The 17,989-nt window shown below is 45.1% G+C and overlaps 1 protein-coding gene across 1 annotated transcript; it reads left to right on the top strand.

The window, feature by feature from the left end:
* The first annotated feature begins 7,791 nt into the window (after positions 1 to 7,791).
* LOC139233190 (volume-regulated anion channel subunit LRRC8D-like) lies at positions 7,792 to 14,048 on the top strand. The gene is made up of 2 exons (XM_070863826.1): positions 7,792 to 7,800; positions 11,527 to 14,048. The coding sequence occupies exon 2, from the start codon at positions 11,529 to 11,531 to the stop codon at positions 13,884 to 13,886; it is 2,358 nt and encodes a 785-aa protein (XP_070719927.1). The 5' UTR covers positions 7,792 to 7,800; positions 11,527 to 11,528; the 3' UTR covers positions 13,887 to 14,048.
* The last annotated feature ends 3,941 nt before the right edge of the window (positions 14,049 to 17,989 follow it).

Below are 17,989 nucleotides of genomic sequence, written 5' to 3' on the forward strand. Positions count from 1 at the left end.
ACGGTTGAGCCACCTTCCCCGTTTTATTTTTACGCCAGACAGGGATGTACAATTGTTGAAGTTTATCCATGTGATCTTTAAATGTCTGCCATTGCCTATCCATCATCAAATCTTTAAGTATCATTCGCCAGTCTATCCTAGCCAATTCACGTCTCATACCATCAAAGTTACCTTTCTTTAAGTTCAGGACCCTAATCTCTGAGTTAACTGTGTCACTCTCGATCTTAATGAAGAATTCTAACATATTATGGTCACTCTTCCCCAAGGGGCCTCGCACAACAAGATTGCTAATTAATCCTTTCTCATTACACAACACCCAGTCTAGGATGGCCAGCTCTCTAGTTGGTTCCTCGACATATTGGTCTAGAAAACCATCCCTTATACACTCCAGGAAATCCTTCTCCACCGTATTGCTACGAGTTTGGTTAACCCAATCTATTTGCAGATTAAAGTCACCCATGATAACTGCTGTACCTTTATTGCACGCATCCCTAATTTCCTGTTTGATGCCATCCCCAACCTCACTACTACTGTTTGGTGGTCTGTACACAACTCCCACAAGCGTTTTCTGCCCTTTGGTGTTCTGCAGCTCCACCCATACAGATTCCACATCATCCAAGCTAATGTCCTTCCTTACCATTGTGTTAATCTCCTCTTTAACCAGCAATGCTACCCCACCTCCTTTTCCTTTCTGTCTATCCTTCCTGAATATTGAATACCCCGGATGTTGAGTTTCCAGCCTTGATCACCCTGGAGCCATGTCTCCATAATCCCAATTACATCATATCCATTAACAGCTATCTGCACAGTTAATTCATCCACCTTGTTACAAATGCTCCTCGCATTGAGACACAGAGCCTTCAGGATTGTATTTTTAACCTTTTAGAATTATGTTGTAATGCGGCCCTTTTGATTTATGCCTTTGATTTCTTTGCCCTCCACTTTTCCCTATCTCCTTTCTACCTTTTGCTTCTGCCCCCATTTTACTTCCCTCTGTCTCCCTGCATAGATTCCCATCCCCCTGCCATATCAGTTTAAACCCCCCCCCCCCCCCTCCAACAGCACTAGCAAACACTTCCCCCGAGGACATCGGTTCCAGTCCTGCCCAGTTGCAGACCGTCCGGTATGTACTGGTCACACCTCCCCCCGAACCGGTTCCAATGTCCCAGGAATTTGAATCCCTCCCTCTTGCACAACTCCTTACGCCACGTATTCATCTTAACTATCCTGCTATTTCTACTGACTAGCACGTGGCACTGATAGCAATCCTGAGATTACTACCTTTTGAGGTCCTACTTTTTAATTAACTCCTAGCTCCCTAAATTCAGCTTGGAGGACCTCATCCCGTTTTTTTACCTATATCGTTGGTACCTAAATGCACCACGACAACTGGCTGTTCACCCTCCCCCTCCAGAATGCCCTGCAGCCGCTCCAATACATCCTTGACCCTTGCACCAGGAAGGCAACATACCATCCTGGAGTCTCGATTGCGGCCGCAGAAACGCCTATCTATTCCCCTTACAATAGAATCCCCTTCCACTATAGTTCTTCCACTCTTTTTCCTGCCCTCCTGTGCAGCAGAGCCACCCATGGTGCCATGAACTTGACTGCTGCTGCCTTCCCCTGATGAGCCATCTCCCCCAACAATATCCAAAGTCGTATATCTGTTTTGGAGGGAGGTGACCACAGGGGACCCCTGCACAATCTTCCTACTCCTACTAGGTTGATTCCGGAGATGAGCGGGTTGACTTATAGGTTGAATAGGTTGGGCCTATACACATTGGAGTTCAGAAGAATGATAGGTGATCTTATCGAAACATATAAGATAATGAAGGGGCAGAAAGGATATTTCCACTCATGGAGGAAACTAAAACTAGGGGACACAGTCTCAGAATAAGGGGCTGCCCATTTAAAACTGATATGAGGAGGAATTTCTTCAGAGGGTTGTAAATCTATGGAATTCTCTGTCCCAGAGAGCTATGGAGGCTGGGTCTTTGAATATATTTAAGGCGAAGATAGACAGATTTTTGAGCGAAGAGTAAAGGGTTATGGGGAGTGGGCAGGGAAGTGGAACTGAATCCATGATCAGATCAGCCATGATCTTATTGAATGGCGGAGCAGGCTCGAGGGGCCAAATGGCCTAATCCTGCTCCTATTTCTTATGTTCTTATGTTAACATATCACTGTCATCACCATGTTGGCCATTAAATAAATCAATCAAGCAGCAAGTACTATGGTAGTATAGGGTTCCTTGCAGCTGTATCTTTACACACTCACATAAGGTGGATGTTGTCCTGGGCACTTTGTTATAATTCATTTCACAATCCTCTTTCTTACATCTGTCCCCTTCATATCTGCTTGCAGGAGCAGCCTACACATAACAGAAAGCAATGCTTGCAGAAGGAAGAAGGTTCACCAACGCTACAACCGTTGTCTCCTTATCATAGAATCATAGAATGGTTACAGCACAGAAGGAGGCCATTCGACCCGTCGAGCCCATGCCGGCTCTCTGCAAGAGCACTTCAGCTAGTCCCACTCCCCCGCCCTTTCCCCATAGCCCTGCAATTTTGCTTCCTTCAGGTATTTATCCAATTCCCTTTTGAAAGCCACAATTGAATCTGCCTTCACCACTCTTTCAGGCAGTGCATTCCAAATCCTAACCACTCGCTGCGTAAAAAGGTTTTTCCTTATGTTGCCTTTGGTTCTTCTGCCAATCACTTAAATCTTTGTCCTCAGATTCTCAACCCTACTGCCAATGGGAACAGTTTATCTCTATCTGCTCTGACTAGACCTCTCTGAGGAGAAAGTCTTCAGGATTATGGGTGTGGAGTCAGTAGTGGTGGGGGCGAAGTACAGGGGTGGGGGGCCGGGGGGGGGGGGCGGTTATGCTGAAATTGGAGGCCTCCAGCCAGCTCGTGACAAAAATCCGTTTCAATTTATTGCAAAGCTCCTGATATACTGCCATTCATTCTTTCAAACATGGGCCCACATTGCAGCATACCAGTGTTACACACTGCAATCTCTTGCCATGTGTAGCTATGTTTCAAGTAGTGTATTACTGGAAGCATTGTAAAGTATGTTCTTTTTCTGCTCTTCCAGGAACCCAAAAGGAATATTTTATATATATATATATACATATATCCATGTCAGGGGAGCGAGTTGCAGATGGAAGTATCTAGTGAAGCATAAGCATAAGTAAGGAGGAACTGGAATTACAGAAGATGTAACCCCTGGCCCGAGGGGACCTTCAAACAGAGATGAGGAGGAATATCTTCTTTCAGAGGGCCATGAATCTGTGGAATTCTCTACCCCAGAGAGCTGTGGAGGCTGGGTCATTGAATATATTTAAGGTGGAGATAGACAGATTTTTGAACAATAGGGGAATGGCAGGAAAGTTTGGTTGAGGCCACGATCAGATCCGCCATGATCTTATTGAGTAGGCTTGAGGGACCAAATGGCCTACTCCTGCTCCTATTTCTTAGATTCTTATGTTATGTTCAGCTGCCTTGTCTGGAAATTTGGACCTTCCAGTAGTTGGCTTCATGTAGCTATGCTAAATCCATCCATGAGGCCATAAACATTTTTGAGGAGATTGATGAGACACAGGAGGGTTAAATAAACACCCCTCCAAGATTTAAAACCATTTTTTTCTTTCTCATCCTTAGTAAATTAAACCCAATTGGGTTACCCCCTATTGCTGCTCTGACTAAGATTTGGTTAAAGCAACAAGGACTCAGGATCAGACTTAGGGCTAGATTTTCCACTTTTTTTGCATATTTAACACCCACTTAGTGCCCATTTTACTGCTGAAATTATGTATAATGCCCATATATCGCCCATTTAGCCACAAAATTGAAGCAGTAAATTTTTATAAATACGTCATTTCAGCAGTAAATTTTTATACATTTTTCAGAAACTTATCGGCGAGCATTACTTTCCCCATGTGCTTAACGGCGGGAAAAACTACCACCGCCCACTTTTCTTGGGCGGAATCATCAGAATGAGCAAAAACAATGCCCATAGTATCGCCCAGCGTTACTTTCCGCATGGAATTAACGCCAAGATTCTATAATACCGCCCGCCCACATTTTTTGGCGTATCGAGCATACTTACCAAAACTAGCGGCCATGAGATCGCCCAGCGTTACTTTCACCACTTTGCACACATATCGCCCACAATATCGCTCGCCCAAAAAAATGCCCACAAAAAGTTGAACTAACCAGAACTAATCACAGCGTTACGGACGCCATGTTCTACATCACATGTCGCATCCTTTAAAAGGCTGCTGTGCTTCAACTTCGGGGGAGTTCAGATGTACTGTGGAGGCCGTTGGAGTTGATGTGAACATCTGTACAAACATCTTGATCATACTGTGACCGATTGGAATTGAATAGGTGCCTTCATTGTGACCAATCGGTGGAAAACAGAGAGCTATTGCAATGGGGCCTGTCCTTTCTCACCCTTTCTTGATGACCAATTACTGCAGACTCGAGATCACCGAAGGTACGCTCCACAGCATTATGTGCCCAATGTAAGACGTGCCAGACTGATGAGAAGGACCAAATGTTACACTCCCCTCAATTACAGGGAGAAGCAGTCTTACCTCAACTTGCCCAACACCACCTGCCTTTGGAGACTGCGATTCCACAAAGAGGTTATCACTGAGGTATGCCAGCTCTTAAGGGGGGATCTGCAGCCTGCCAGCATCATCAGTACTGCACTGTCCGTCGAGGTCAAAGTCACCACGGCACTGTCGTTCTACGCATTGGGTTCTTTTCAGGCCACCGTTTGCCTCAGCATGCCGCACATTGCTGCATAAGACAGGTCACTGAAACCTTGTACGCATGCAGGAGGGACTTGATCAGCTTCCCTATGACCAGGGAGGCACAGAGTGAGAGGGCTCTAGGATTCTCCAGAATTGCAAATTTCCCAAGGCGCAGGGAGCAACAGACTGTATTCACATCGCGATGCGGGCACTTTTTCAGGATGCAGAGGTTTTCAGGAACCGCAAGGGATTCCAGTCCCTGAATGTCCAACTCGTTATCGACCACCAGCAAATTATACTGGCAGTGAATGCTCAATTTCTGGGTAGCATCCATGATGCTCACATCCTGCATGAGACACTGTATCTGACTTGTTTAACAATCAGCCACAAGGTCAATGCTAGATGCTTGGTGACAAAGGATATGGCCTCGCCACTTGGCTGATGATCCCCCTGTGTGACACCTACACTGAAGCCGAGAGGCGATACAATGAGAGCCACAGAATCATTTGCAATATCGTGGAGAAAACCATTGGAGTGCTTAAGCAGTGCTTTAGATGCCCGGATAACTCAGGAGGCGAACCTCCAATACCACCCTGAGCAGGTAGCTCAATTCGTAGTGGTGTGCTCTATGCTGCATAACTTGGCTATCAGGAGAGGACAATAATTGCCTGATGAGTCTGACAGTCCACCTCACCAGAGAGAGGAAGAGGAGGATGGGGAGGTGGGCGCTGACATCGGCCCACAGAATCAGGCTGACGCTGAAGTCATGTCCCCACCCCCCTCTAGGCCACATGAAAGGGCCCGTGGTGGCATGATAGCTGCAAGAGCCTTACGTCAGGAGCTCATCAATGAGCGCTTTGCCTGAAAGAACGTTGATGTTATTTATAAGGCTGACATATTGCTGGGTGTGCAGGACAAAAATCAATGGTGGGTATCACCTTGGTGACAGTTAAAGTTTAAGTTGATTGAAGTTAAGTGTCATTATACCCTTTGATGTTAAGGAATCACCAGCGTGTAACGGTGCAGCTATCTGAGCCAATGCGCAACAAGGTTTTGTTAAATAAAAAACATTTAAACTGAACATTTGTCTGAAATCATCAGTATTTCTGCAAAAAACAACCCCACCCCCCCGCTTCTGCTCCCCACCTCTACCCCTTCCCCTCCTGACTCCAAGCCACCTGGCCGAGGAGCTCCTTAGGCGATGCTTCATTGGGGGGGGGATGACGGCCGAACCGCTGCTTGGACAGATATGGGAGAGCACGGTCCCAAGGTGGGAACATGCTCCGAGCCAGAAGCAAGATGTTGCTGCTGGCTCTCGTGTGTGGTTGGCAATGGGGGTGCGGCACCTTGGGGTGCAGTGCCGTGCTCCGGGACCACTGGGAGCCCTCTGCCATCAGTGTTCTTGGCTACCAGCTCCAGGGCCTCCACCATCCCTTCCATGTTATATCTTATTTGTTGGACAAAAACTCGATGCCAACTATGTTCTTGGTGCTTAGTAGGCTTTTTGCTGCAGGTGAATCTCACTCATGCCTCCCACAACAGCCAAACAAGCACACACCACAGCCACACATGCCTTCAGTTCCTCTCAGCTCCCTCACTCTGTGTCTCCTCTTCTGCGCATGTCATGATGACCCTTGACCTCCTGAATCGTGGGAATAGAGCGTTGCCATGCCGTTGCTAAAGACGGTGACACTTTATGGCAGAAGGTCAGAGAGATTTAACGTAGTAATGCCCAATTTCAAAAATGGAGACTAGGTGTTTTTAGAATGGGTGAGAAGCCGACGATCTGAAAACCCATTTTTAGCGCCCATGCTGGAAATAACGCCCATTTTTGGGCGATATGCACAAAAGTGGAAAATCTACCCCATGGAACCTTCCCTGTTGTGTTGTATGCACCTGTGAGTATGCTCACGGGTTTGTAGAGTTGTTGCACTGAGTGGTTTAGCCAGTCACGTGATGTTCACAAGACTCAATAAAACCCCAGCCAGTTGGGTGTAGGTCATCCACGATGAGATATGCAGTTGCGAGCCGAATGGATGAACTGGTAATGTGTAGTGTGATTGTTAAACCTTTGTTAATAAACTAACCAGTTCTTAATAGCAATGTGTTGCTATGAATTCTTAAGCAAAGAACCCATGAAGCAAATACATTACAGTTGTCTCTGTGGCTCAGTAGTACATCTAATGGAACATTTATTCATTGAGCCATCGGGGAGCCCAATTGGCAAATCTTTATGCCTGAAATTATTTAATAAATGACAGTTTGCAGCTTTCTCATATCTGCTTTTTAGTTATAAAAATAAATACTTTAAAAGCCTGTGATATTTAATTAAATTAATAGTAGATCTCCTATGGCATTGCTCGCAGGTAGTCTGGGTGTACGGCAATGCTGTCATGTTCATCATGTTGGTCCTTTTTGGACCACTGATGGCCATTGATCAAATACTCCCCAATGGAGAAATGGTCTAAATCAGCAAATCCACGTGATTGTAGCTGCTTGTAAACTCACAAGGGCAATTTTGTAACTGCTTGTAAATTTCTTGCTTTGGGCCAGAAGAACCCACCATGAAATGGCTGTCTCTCTCTTTCTCTTATTTAAGGTTGTTTTAGCTATGTAACAAAATGTGACACTTTGAAGTGGGGTATCTGGAGTGTGATGGGTGTGTGCTAAACTCAAGACATTCATATATTTAATAGATAGATGACAGTCCAGCTCCGGGGGATAAACCATTCCTTTCAATTTGTGTGATGTCAGGTGTTTGAATGGATGGAGAAGAATTGGTATACTGAAGACAATCATAAATTCCAAATTCAACATCATCAATGGAAAAGTTCTAAATCAAACTATTTGTAGAACTTTATCAACATTTCTCAGGTGAATGCCAGTTGAAAATTCTGAAACTGTTTGAACATGTATTATTAATTTTGCTATCTTAAAAGATCTTATATTACTATCTTTAGAATTTGTAAAAGACAAAATCTGATGTTTATTGGAAAAACTATCTATTCAGATAAAGTTCAGTCCAAAATTCTTGAGTAAGTAAAAATATTTGTTTCCTACCTAATTATTTCTCTCTTTACCAATTTGTCTCTGCCTTTGAAAAATATTCTCATTCTGTATTCATGATTTGTTAATTTCTACAGATAACTAGTAAATACTTTGGATTGTTTGCTGTGTAATAATTTACTGTAGCCTGACTGCATACAAGCTTTTACATCCATCTCATCCCTCTATTCATGATCTCACAGTGACTTTGCCCTGTTCTCACCCCAGTATCCACACATGCACTTTCCAGCAAGGAAAAGAAAGACTTGCATTTATATAGCACCTTTCATGACCATCAGACATCTCAAAGCGCTCTACGGCCAATGAAGAACTTTTGGAGTGCAGTCATTGTTGTAATGTAGAAAATGTGGCAGCCAATTTGTGCACAGCAAGCTCCCACAAACAGAAATGTGATAATGACCAGATAATCTGTTTTTGTTATGTTGATTGAAGGATAAATATTGGCCAGGATGCCTGGGATAACTCCCCTGCTCGTCTTTGAAATAGTGCCGTGGGATTTTTTACGTCCACCTCAGAGAGTAGACAGGGCCTCCTCGGTTTAACATCTCATCTGAAAGATGGCACCTCCGACAGTGCAGCAGACTCAGCACTGCATTGGAAGGTCGGCCTAGATTATTTTGTGCTCAAATCCCTTGGAGTGGGACTTGAACCCACAACCTTCTGACTCAGAGGTAAGAGTGTTACCCACTGAGCCACGGCGCGTCATGGAAAGTCACTAGGTGCCGAAACCCTGGCTCCTTTTACCCTTCGTAAGCTTGGGAGCTCTGAGGCCAATCCTTGCCACTGCCTTGATTGAGATCAGGTAACACAGCACAGGCCTGGGATCATATCTCGGTCCTTCAAGTATGTAAAGCTCAGTTGCACTGTGGGCACAACAAAAACAACATGCATTTGCAGATTGCTTCTAAGGTTTAAAAAAAAGTTTCAAGGCAATTCACAGATACAAGTAAGAAAGACAGATGCTGAAACAGAAACATTGCTAAAACTCACATTTTTCCAATATAAAGCAAATCTGTCTTATGATTACATTTTCAACCTTCTAGCAGAAACTCACTTAACAGGTGAAAACGAAAAGTTACTACATTATAAAGAGACCTCAAGTCCGTTTAATTAATTATTTCCTTACAATACCTTCGAAAACCAATTTTTTTACAAATACAAGTTACAACAGCACCAAGGCACAATGCCAAAAACTGGTGTGATGCAGTTTTGATCCATTAACTCTGCTGTATTTTGGATCACAACTGCGGTACTATGGGCAGGTGTTGAGCAAAGGCCAGCTTCTACCCACAGAGAAATTAGATGGAGTCCTGCACATTTTTTAGCGACCAGCTCAAGAATAGCATCGGCTAAGGGTAGGTCAACTATCCTACAGTTATTGGAATTCGATTTAGAGTCTGTTAGAATGCACTATGTAGCAAACTGTAGCACTTGGCCTGTGACCCTTGCCCCGATAACTTGAAATTGAGTAGACTCGGCCTATATTCCCTAGAGTTTGGAAGAATGAGAGGTGATATAATTGAAACATATAGGCCCCGAACTTGATGGAAGTTAAGTTCCACCCAAGTTCCATGCAAAGAACCGCTGAGGTCCTGATGGTACTTTGGGTGGAACTTTCATGAAAAAGTCTTGGAAAGACCACCCGGCACTAAAAGAAGCGCTTACGCTATGAATCTGGCCGACAACGGGCGGGAACTCCCAATCTTGGCAGCAAATGCAATCCCCGGCACAGTACCGCCGAGGATTGAGTCGGGCCCAGGGAGGGGGGGGGAACAGATAAAACTAAAAATTTCCAAACAATAAAAAAAAAACACTGGAAAACCTTCAGGGGATGCCATCCACCTGAATCGCTGGAAAAAAAATAAAGAAAAGAAGTTTACTAACCTTTTTTTGCAGGTCTTCATACTTACCGTTGAGGTTAGACCTGCTTCCAAGCGGCGGTCTTTTCCCCTGCTGCAGTGGACTCCCGCCCGGACCAAACTGGCAGCTTGGCGGGCAGGAGGACACTTGGCGCGTTGCATGTCAGCAGATGTCAGCGGGCGGTCTCCAGCGGTCTTCCCTCCCCATCGGGGGGAGGCCTCCACCAAACTTGCTCGGAGAGAAGACAGCCCAGAAAACTATGTGCCAGCGGGCGGTGACTCCACCCAGTTCGGCCCCATAAAATCCTAAGGGGTTTGTTTGACAGGCTTAATGCTGAGTAAATGTTTCCCCTGGCTGGGGAATCTAGAACCCCGGGTCACAGGCTCAGAATAAGGGGTCTGCCAAAGCAACTGAGATGAGGAGAAATTTCTTCACTCAAAGGGTTGTGAATCTTTGAAATTCTCTACCCTAGAGAGCTGTGGATGCTCAAGGGTCGATATATTTTGGGGAATTAAGGGATATGGGGATAATGCGGGAAGGTGGAGTTGAGGTAGAAGATCAGCCATGATCTTATTGAATGGTGGAGCTGTCTCGAGGGGCCAAATGGCCTCCTTCAACTCCTATTTCTTGTGTTTTTTTGTTCTTATGTCCTCAACTCTAAAGAAATCTAAATTTGGCCAGCTCCTCTTTGATGGACTGTAGTGAATCCATTCTTACCACATATTTGATAATCTATTCCAGAGCTCAATAACTCTCTGTGAAAATTAATACATCATGGCACCTAACACGATTGCATGTTTCGTATCTTATACTGATGGCTCCTAGTTCTACCATCCCTATCTAACTCACATGACCTACCCACTCAAACGGAATCTATCATTTTAAAAACCAAAGTTACATCACATCAAAGTTTACACTTCTCCAATGAACAAAGCCATAGGGGTGGAAATCCATCGTGGACGGTAGCGCTAAACAGGCCATATCACATCGGCCGCCTGTTATACACCACGCTTGAAATTCAGTCCCATTGATGTCAATAGAACTGAACAGGTAGCCCACGCAATACAACCCGCTTTGCGCTACTGCCTCAAATAAACTTCTACCCCTTAGCTCTTTGACTTTATCCTGATGGCCGAGACTAGTTTTTATCCTTGGTGCTGTGATCCAGACCTTCTCCTGCGGGAGCGGGGGGGGAAAGAAGGAATGCATTGTATTTTGTACAGTGCCTTTCACGACTACCGGATGACTCAAAACGTTTTACAGCCAATGAAGTACTTTTTGAAGTGTGGATGTGGACGCTGTTGTAATGTGGGAAACGCGGCAGTCAATTTGCGCACAGCAAGCTCCCACAAACAGCAATGTGATAATGACCGGATAATCAGTTTTAATGATGTTGATTGAGGATAAATATTGGCCAGGGCACCGGGGAGAACTCTCCTGCTCTTCATCGAAATAGTGCTGTGGGATCTTTTACATCCACTTGAGAGGGCAAACGGAGAGAGAGAAAGAGAGACAGACAGACAGAGGGCAAGAGAGCAAGATAGAGAGAGAGAGAGTGACAACCACTGAACAATATTCTAGATCAGGCCATGCTAAGGCTTTATAGAAGGTAAGTACTGTATAATGTTTCTAGTTTTATATAGATAGCTTCAGTGTTTTGTCAACTATGCCCTCAATCCCTCTTCTACGCTGCAGCCTTAAATGGGTACCCCTATATGGCATGCACGTGCCTGGAATTACCCAAACCCAAATGTATAATGTAAAGCATGAATATCTCAACTGTCTTACAAAATGTATGTTTCAAATATCGCTTCAAATTTTTCTATTCATTTCAGATATGTTTTCAGTGTCGGACGTTTCAAGTTTGGAAGACAAGCAACCTGCCTTTCGGATCTTCAAACCTTGGTGGGACACTTTCATGGATTATCTGACTATTATTATGCTGTTGTTAGCTATCTTCGGCTGCAGCATACAGCTTTATATGGATGAGACTTTCTGTTTGCCACATTTCAAGAAAGCTGATGAAACCAAAGGGACAAAACCTAGTGAGATAAACTCAACCCTGAAAAATACTCCAGGCACATCTGATGGGAGGGTTACGAAGTTATTCAATTGGCAGTACTTTTTCGTCAATCAAATATGTTATGGTCAAATTCCCTGGTTTACCAGGTTCTTCTCTTACCTCATTTTATTCCATACAGTTGTCCTGATCATCTGCAGCAACTTCTGTTTCACATATCCTAAAACAAGCTCAAAAATGCAACAATTTCTCAACATCCTTCAGAAGTGTTTTCAGTCACCTTGGACGTCCAAAGCCCTTTCTACAGCAGTCGGTGTAGATGCCAGTGAAGTGGAAGAGGCCCTCGAGCGACAGGGGACCTCTGGAAATGACGCTATGAGCAGTCTTAACACTGATGCATCAACCCTTAAAATCCCCACACGTATTCACTCGAGCACACCAGGGAGCGGCTCATCTCTGGACAAGAACGACGCAGAACAAGCCAAAGCTTTGTTTGAGAAAGTAAGGAAATTTAGACTCCATGTTGAAGAGAAAGATACAATCTATAAATTTTATGCTGGGCAAACATTGTTCAAAACTATACATTGCTTAGTTATTATTGGTTACTTTCCAGCCTATATTTATGTTGTCGACTTCTTTAATATATGTGAACCTAATGCGATATCATTGGTTTTTTACACGACTTTCATGTGTACTTATACCACAGCTCGTTTCATCGGCAAAATGGCCCTGCTGTACCTGGGTTTAGTGGTTATCTATTGGCTACTCTGTATCCACACAATATTTTGGGTTTTCAGAAAAACTCTGAAGCAATACTCCTTTGAGAAACGAGGAGAAAACCAATTCACTGATATCCCTGATGTAACAAATGACTTTGCCTTCATGTTGCATTTGATCGATCAGTATGACACTCTGTATTGCAAACGTCTCGCAGTCTTCCTCTCAGAGGTGAGTGAGAAAAAGCTAAAATTGTTAAGTTTGAATAATGACTGGACTGTGGAGAAAGTGAAGATGCATCTAACGAAAACTAAGAAAGATCAGTTTGAGTTGTACCTCTTCATGCTACAAGGGATACCCGAGTCTGTCTATGATGTTACTGAGCTACAAATCTTAAGGCTGGAACTTTGTAGTAATGTTAAAATATCCAACAAAATAACCCAACTTGATCAGCTGGAAGAAATCTGGCTCTCACATTGTGTAACTGAAGTTACACCATCAGCTTTGATGTGGCTGAGGCAGCAACTGAAAAAAGTGGGAGTTAAATATGTGAGTCGTGATGAAATCCCTGAATGGATCTACAAACTGATCCAGCTCAAAGAGCTGTACCTCACTGGAAAGCTAGCAATTGAAAAAAAAGCTGTGGAACTTGAATCCTTAAAGGGACTTCGCTCTCTGAAAGTCCTTTATCTAAAATCGAGTCTCTCTAAACTACCCTCCACCATCATCGATGTTGCATTCCACCTGCTCAAGCTTTGCATTCACAATGATAAGACTAAGCTCTTGAGCCTGAGTATCTTAAAGAAGATGGTAAATCTGACCCAAATTGAACTGCATAACTGTGAGTTGGATAAAATCCCAACTGCCATTTATACCTTATCCAAACTTCAAGTCTTGGACCTTAAAGGTAACAATCTTACCAAAATTGAAGAAATTGCCAACTTGCAATATTTGGAAAAGTTATCCTGTTTGAAGTTTTGGTTCAACATGATCAAAACCATCCCGCCAACTATTAACCGAATCAAAAAGCTGGAGTATCTCTACTTTTCAAACAACCAGATTGAGGTTTTACCAAAAGTCCTTTTCAGCATTGAAAAACTACACTACTTCGATGCACACAATAACAACATTTCCATAATTCCAACTGATATTGGGAACCTCAAAAACCTCTATTATTTGGATTTGGGTTACAATAAAATAGAAACGCTCCCAGATCAGCTTTTCAAATGTAACAAGCTCATGACTCTGAAGCTAAGCAATAACTTAATCTCAAACCTCAGCAGTAAGATCTCAAAGCTCAGTCAACTAACTCTGTTGGAACTCCAAGGAAACAACTTGGACAAACTCCCGGTGGAAATAGGACAATGCACTCTGCTGAGACACAGTGGATTTGTGATAGAACAATATATTTATGAGTCGCTTCCTTCAGAAATAAGAGAAAAGATGGGTGGCACTTAGAATGAGAACCATCAGACATCAATGGTTTAGTTCCAAAGAAGTTGCTACCTCATGAAAAAAAGATTTGCTGTAAGAAAAAAAAGGCACTTGATTTGAACGAAATCCACCGATCATATTACATTTATGGCTATCAGATTTTGAATAAAACAATAAACCTTTCATACTGCCGAGTATTATTACATTTTATGGGCTATCTCTTGGCACAAGCCCCACTCTGGGGCTAGATTTTCGGGGCGGTAATGACGGCGGGGCGGTACAGTTTGCGCCGGGTTACAGTTTGTGCCTCAGTCAGCAAAATTGGGCAGCTGGGCCCTGAGTGTGGGGTGGTGCACACTTCTCTTAGGGCACTAGGCCGGCTGAGCAAATGAAAATCCCGAGCACTCTGTGATAGGCCTGGCGGGGGGCGGGGTGGGGGAGAGAAATAATCTTTAAAAAAACCCACCACAAACATTCCCAATAAATAACTCACGCCACTACAACATAAATCGCAAAAAATAAAAAGCAATCGCACTTGCCTCAGGCCGGCATTATTTACCTCACGGCTTTCACAGGCGGCCCCAGCAGGGGGCACTCTACGGAGTGCTACAGATCGGGCAGGAGCCAAAAATCAAGCCGGTGTCGCGACCAGGGGCGTTGCACCGACCACCGGCTCGCCGCTTCCGGGCGGTAATGTTCTGCGCCCCCGCCGAAACCGGCACCGAAAATCCCGGTGGGGTGCTGGAATCTGGCCATCCGCCGGGAAGAGCTTGCCGCCTGCCCCTCCAGGGTGAAAACAAAGGCAGCAACAGGCTGAAACTCCCGCCCGCAGAAGTTCATTTTAAAATTTGTTCTTGGGAAAGGATGTGATCAACTCTGAAGCCCAAATTTACTGCCAATCCCTAGTTGTCCGAAGAGGGTGGTGGTGCGTCCTTGGGGTCATGCAGAGAATATCACCCGAGCAACAATGAAAGAACAATTGTATATGTTAAAATCAGGATGGTGTGTGACTCTGCGGGGAATTTCGGAGACGATGGTGTTCCCACAACCTTCCTGCTTTTGTCCTTCTCGGTAATCAAGGTCTGGAAAGTGCGGTTGAAGTCAGTTAAGTGAGTTGCTATAGTGCATCTTGTAGATCATACATACTGTACCCATGGTCCCCTGATGATGGAGGGGTTCAATTCTGGGATGTCGATGAAATGAACTGCTGTCCTGGATGATATTGAGCTTTTTCAGTGGTATTGCGGCTGAACACATCAAGACGAGCGGTGTGTGTTCCATTACACGCCTGATCTTGTAAGAACATAAGAATTAGGAACAGGAGTAAGCCATCTAGCTCCTCGAGCCTGCTCCGCCATTCAACAAGATCATGGCTGATCTGGCGTGGACTCAGCTCCACTTACCCGCCCGCTCCCCATAACCCTTAATTCCCTTATTGATTTAAAATCTATCTATCTGTGACTTGAATACATTCAATGAGCTAGCCTCAACTGCTTCCTTGGGCAGAGAATTCCACAGATTCACAACCCTCTGGGAGAAGAAATTCCTTCTCAACTCGGTTTTAAATTGGCTCCCCCGTATTTTGAGGCTGTGACCCCTAGTTCTAGTCTCCCCGACCAGTGGAAACAACCTCTCTGCCTCTATCTTGTCTATCCCTTTCATTATTTTAAATGTTTCTATAAGATCACCCCTCATCCTTCTGAACTCCAATGAGTAAAGACCCAGTCTACTCAATCTATCATCATAAGGTAACCCCCTCATCTCCAGAATCAGCCTAGTGAATCGTCTCTGTATCCCCTCCAAAGCTAGTATATCCTTCCTTAAGTAAGTTGACCAAAACTGCATGCAGTACTCCAGGTGCGGCCTCACCAATATCCTATACAGTTGCAGCAGGACCTCCCTGCTTTTGTACTCCATCCCTCTCGCAATGAAGGCCAACATTCCATTCACCTTCCTGATTACCTGCTGCACCTGCAAACTAACTTTTTGGGAGTTTCATGCACAAGGACCCCCAGGTCCCTCTGCACGCAGCATGTTGTAATTTCTCCCCATTCAAATAATATTCCCTTTTACTGTTTTTTTTTCCCCAAGGTGGATGACCTCACACTTTCCGACATTGTATTCCATCTGCCAAACCTTAGCCCATTCGCTTAACCTATCCAAATCTCTTTGCAGCCTCTCTATGTCCTCTATACAACCCGCTTTCCCACTAATCTTTGTGTCATCTGCAAAGTTTGTTACATTCTGAACCTGTAGTTGGTGGAGGGGCTTTGAGGGATCAGGAGATGTGCTACTTTTCACACAGTACTTCCTGCTCTTTTAGCCATGGGATTGATATGGCTCCTACAGTTACGTCTCTGGCCTATGGTGACCCCTAAGATATGGAGGACTTGGCAATGGTGGTGCCATTGATACTCAGTGGGGGAGATGTTTGGGCTTTCTTATATTTGCGATTTACAGTGGCCCTTCTGTGCCACTTGTCAGCCAAAGCCTGGCTGCCATCCAGCTCCTGCTGCAGACTGGCACGGGCTATTTCATTATTGGAGGATGTCATGTATTTGCTTCATGGGTTCTTTGTTTAAGAATTCATAACAACACATTGCTATTAAGAACGAGTTGATTTATTAGCAAAGGTTTAACAATCACACTACACATTACCAGTTCATTCACGAGGCTCACAATCACCTGCCTCATCATGGATCCCCTGAACCCAACTGGCTGGGGTTTTATTGAGTCTTGTGAACATCACGTGACCGACTAAGCCACTCCCAGTTCAACACCTCTACAACTATTTTAGTGCAAAACTATAAATCAAGTGCCCCCTTATTAAAGGTGCACTAGAACCGACAAATTAACAAATTAACTTTGGAACAAAAAAACCCATCAAATTAAAATTTGGTTGCCGGGGGTGATGATGCACTCCAGTCCTTCCGGTGCTCACCTCTCATAGAAGGCCATAAGCGTAACAGTGGATACCGCGTGCTCCATCTCCAGGGACACCCTGGCTCAGATGTAACCGCGGAATAAAGCCAGACAGTTGGGCTGAACGACACTGTCGACCGCCCGCTGCCTGGACCGGTTAATGGCCCCCTTGGCCAGGCCCAGGAGCAGTCCTATGAGGAGGCCTTCCGACCTGACCGCTCCCCTCCGCACAGGTTGCCCAAAAATCAGGAGCGTGGGACTGAAGTGCAACCAGAATTTGAGGAGCAGCCCCTTCAAATATTGGAACAGGGGCTGCAACCTGACACACTCCACATAAACATGGAACACCGACTCCTCCAAACGCAGAAATTGCAGGTGACCTGGGAGTCCGTGAACCGACTTAAAAACTAATTGCATGGAACTGCCCCATGCAACACCCTCCAGGCCAAGTCCCCAATAAATAAAGGGAGGACTCCTGTGTAGATAGCACTCCATCGGGGACCCCCGCCTCTTCCAGACGGCAAGGTGGTGCACCATGGTGTGCCCGGACGGCCGACGAGAATGGCAAAGTAGAGAGTGTGCAAGAGCAGCCCGTACAGGAATCCCCTCTGTGCAGAATTGAAAGGCACGGAGGGGATTTCCCGGAGGAGGCTCAAGTTGTGAGGCGTTGGCACCCGAGGGAGGTTTTGTGGATTGGCGCAGGTGAGGAATTTCGTCTGGACGGGGTCAGTTTCAACAGCTCTGCAACTATTTTAGTTGCAATCAGTAATCAAGTGCCCCCTGATTAAAGGGGGAGGCACACTCCAAAAACTTTTCAAGTGCCTCCTTGTTTTTTGGGTTTTTTTTTGAGGGCACTGAAACACAAATTATATAAGTGCCCCCTGGCTAAAAGGGGCCGGGGGAGAGGGCACTAAAACCGGCAATTAAACAAATTAACATTTGGATATAAAATCAAATTAAAATTTGGTTGCTGGGCGTGATGATGCACTCCAGTCCCTCCGGTGCCCACCTCTCGCGGAAGGCCGCGAGCGTACCCTTGGACACCGAGTGCTCCATCTCCAGGGACACCCTGGCTCGGATGTAGGCGCGGAAGAGAGGCAGGCAGTCAGGCTGAACGACCCCCTCGACCGCCTGCTGCCTGGACCGGCTGATGGCCCCCTTGGCTGTACCCAGGAGCAACCCTACGAGGAGGCCCTCGGACCCAC

The sequence above is a fragment of the Pristiophorus japonicus genome, chromosome 20 (genome assembly GCF_044704955.1).
Source record: "Pristiophorus japonicus isolate sPriJap1 chromosome 20, sPriJap1.hap1, whole genome shotgun sequence".
NCBI lineage: Eukaryota > Metazoa > Chordata > Chondrichthyes > Pristiophoridae > Pristiophorus > Pristiophorus japonicus.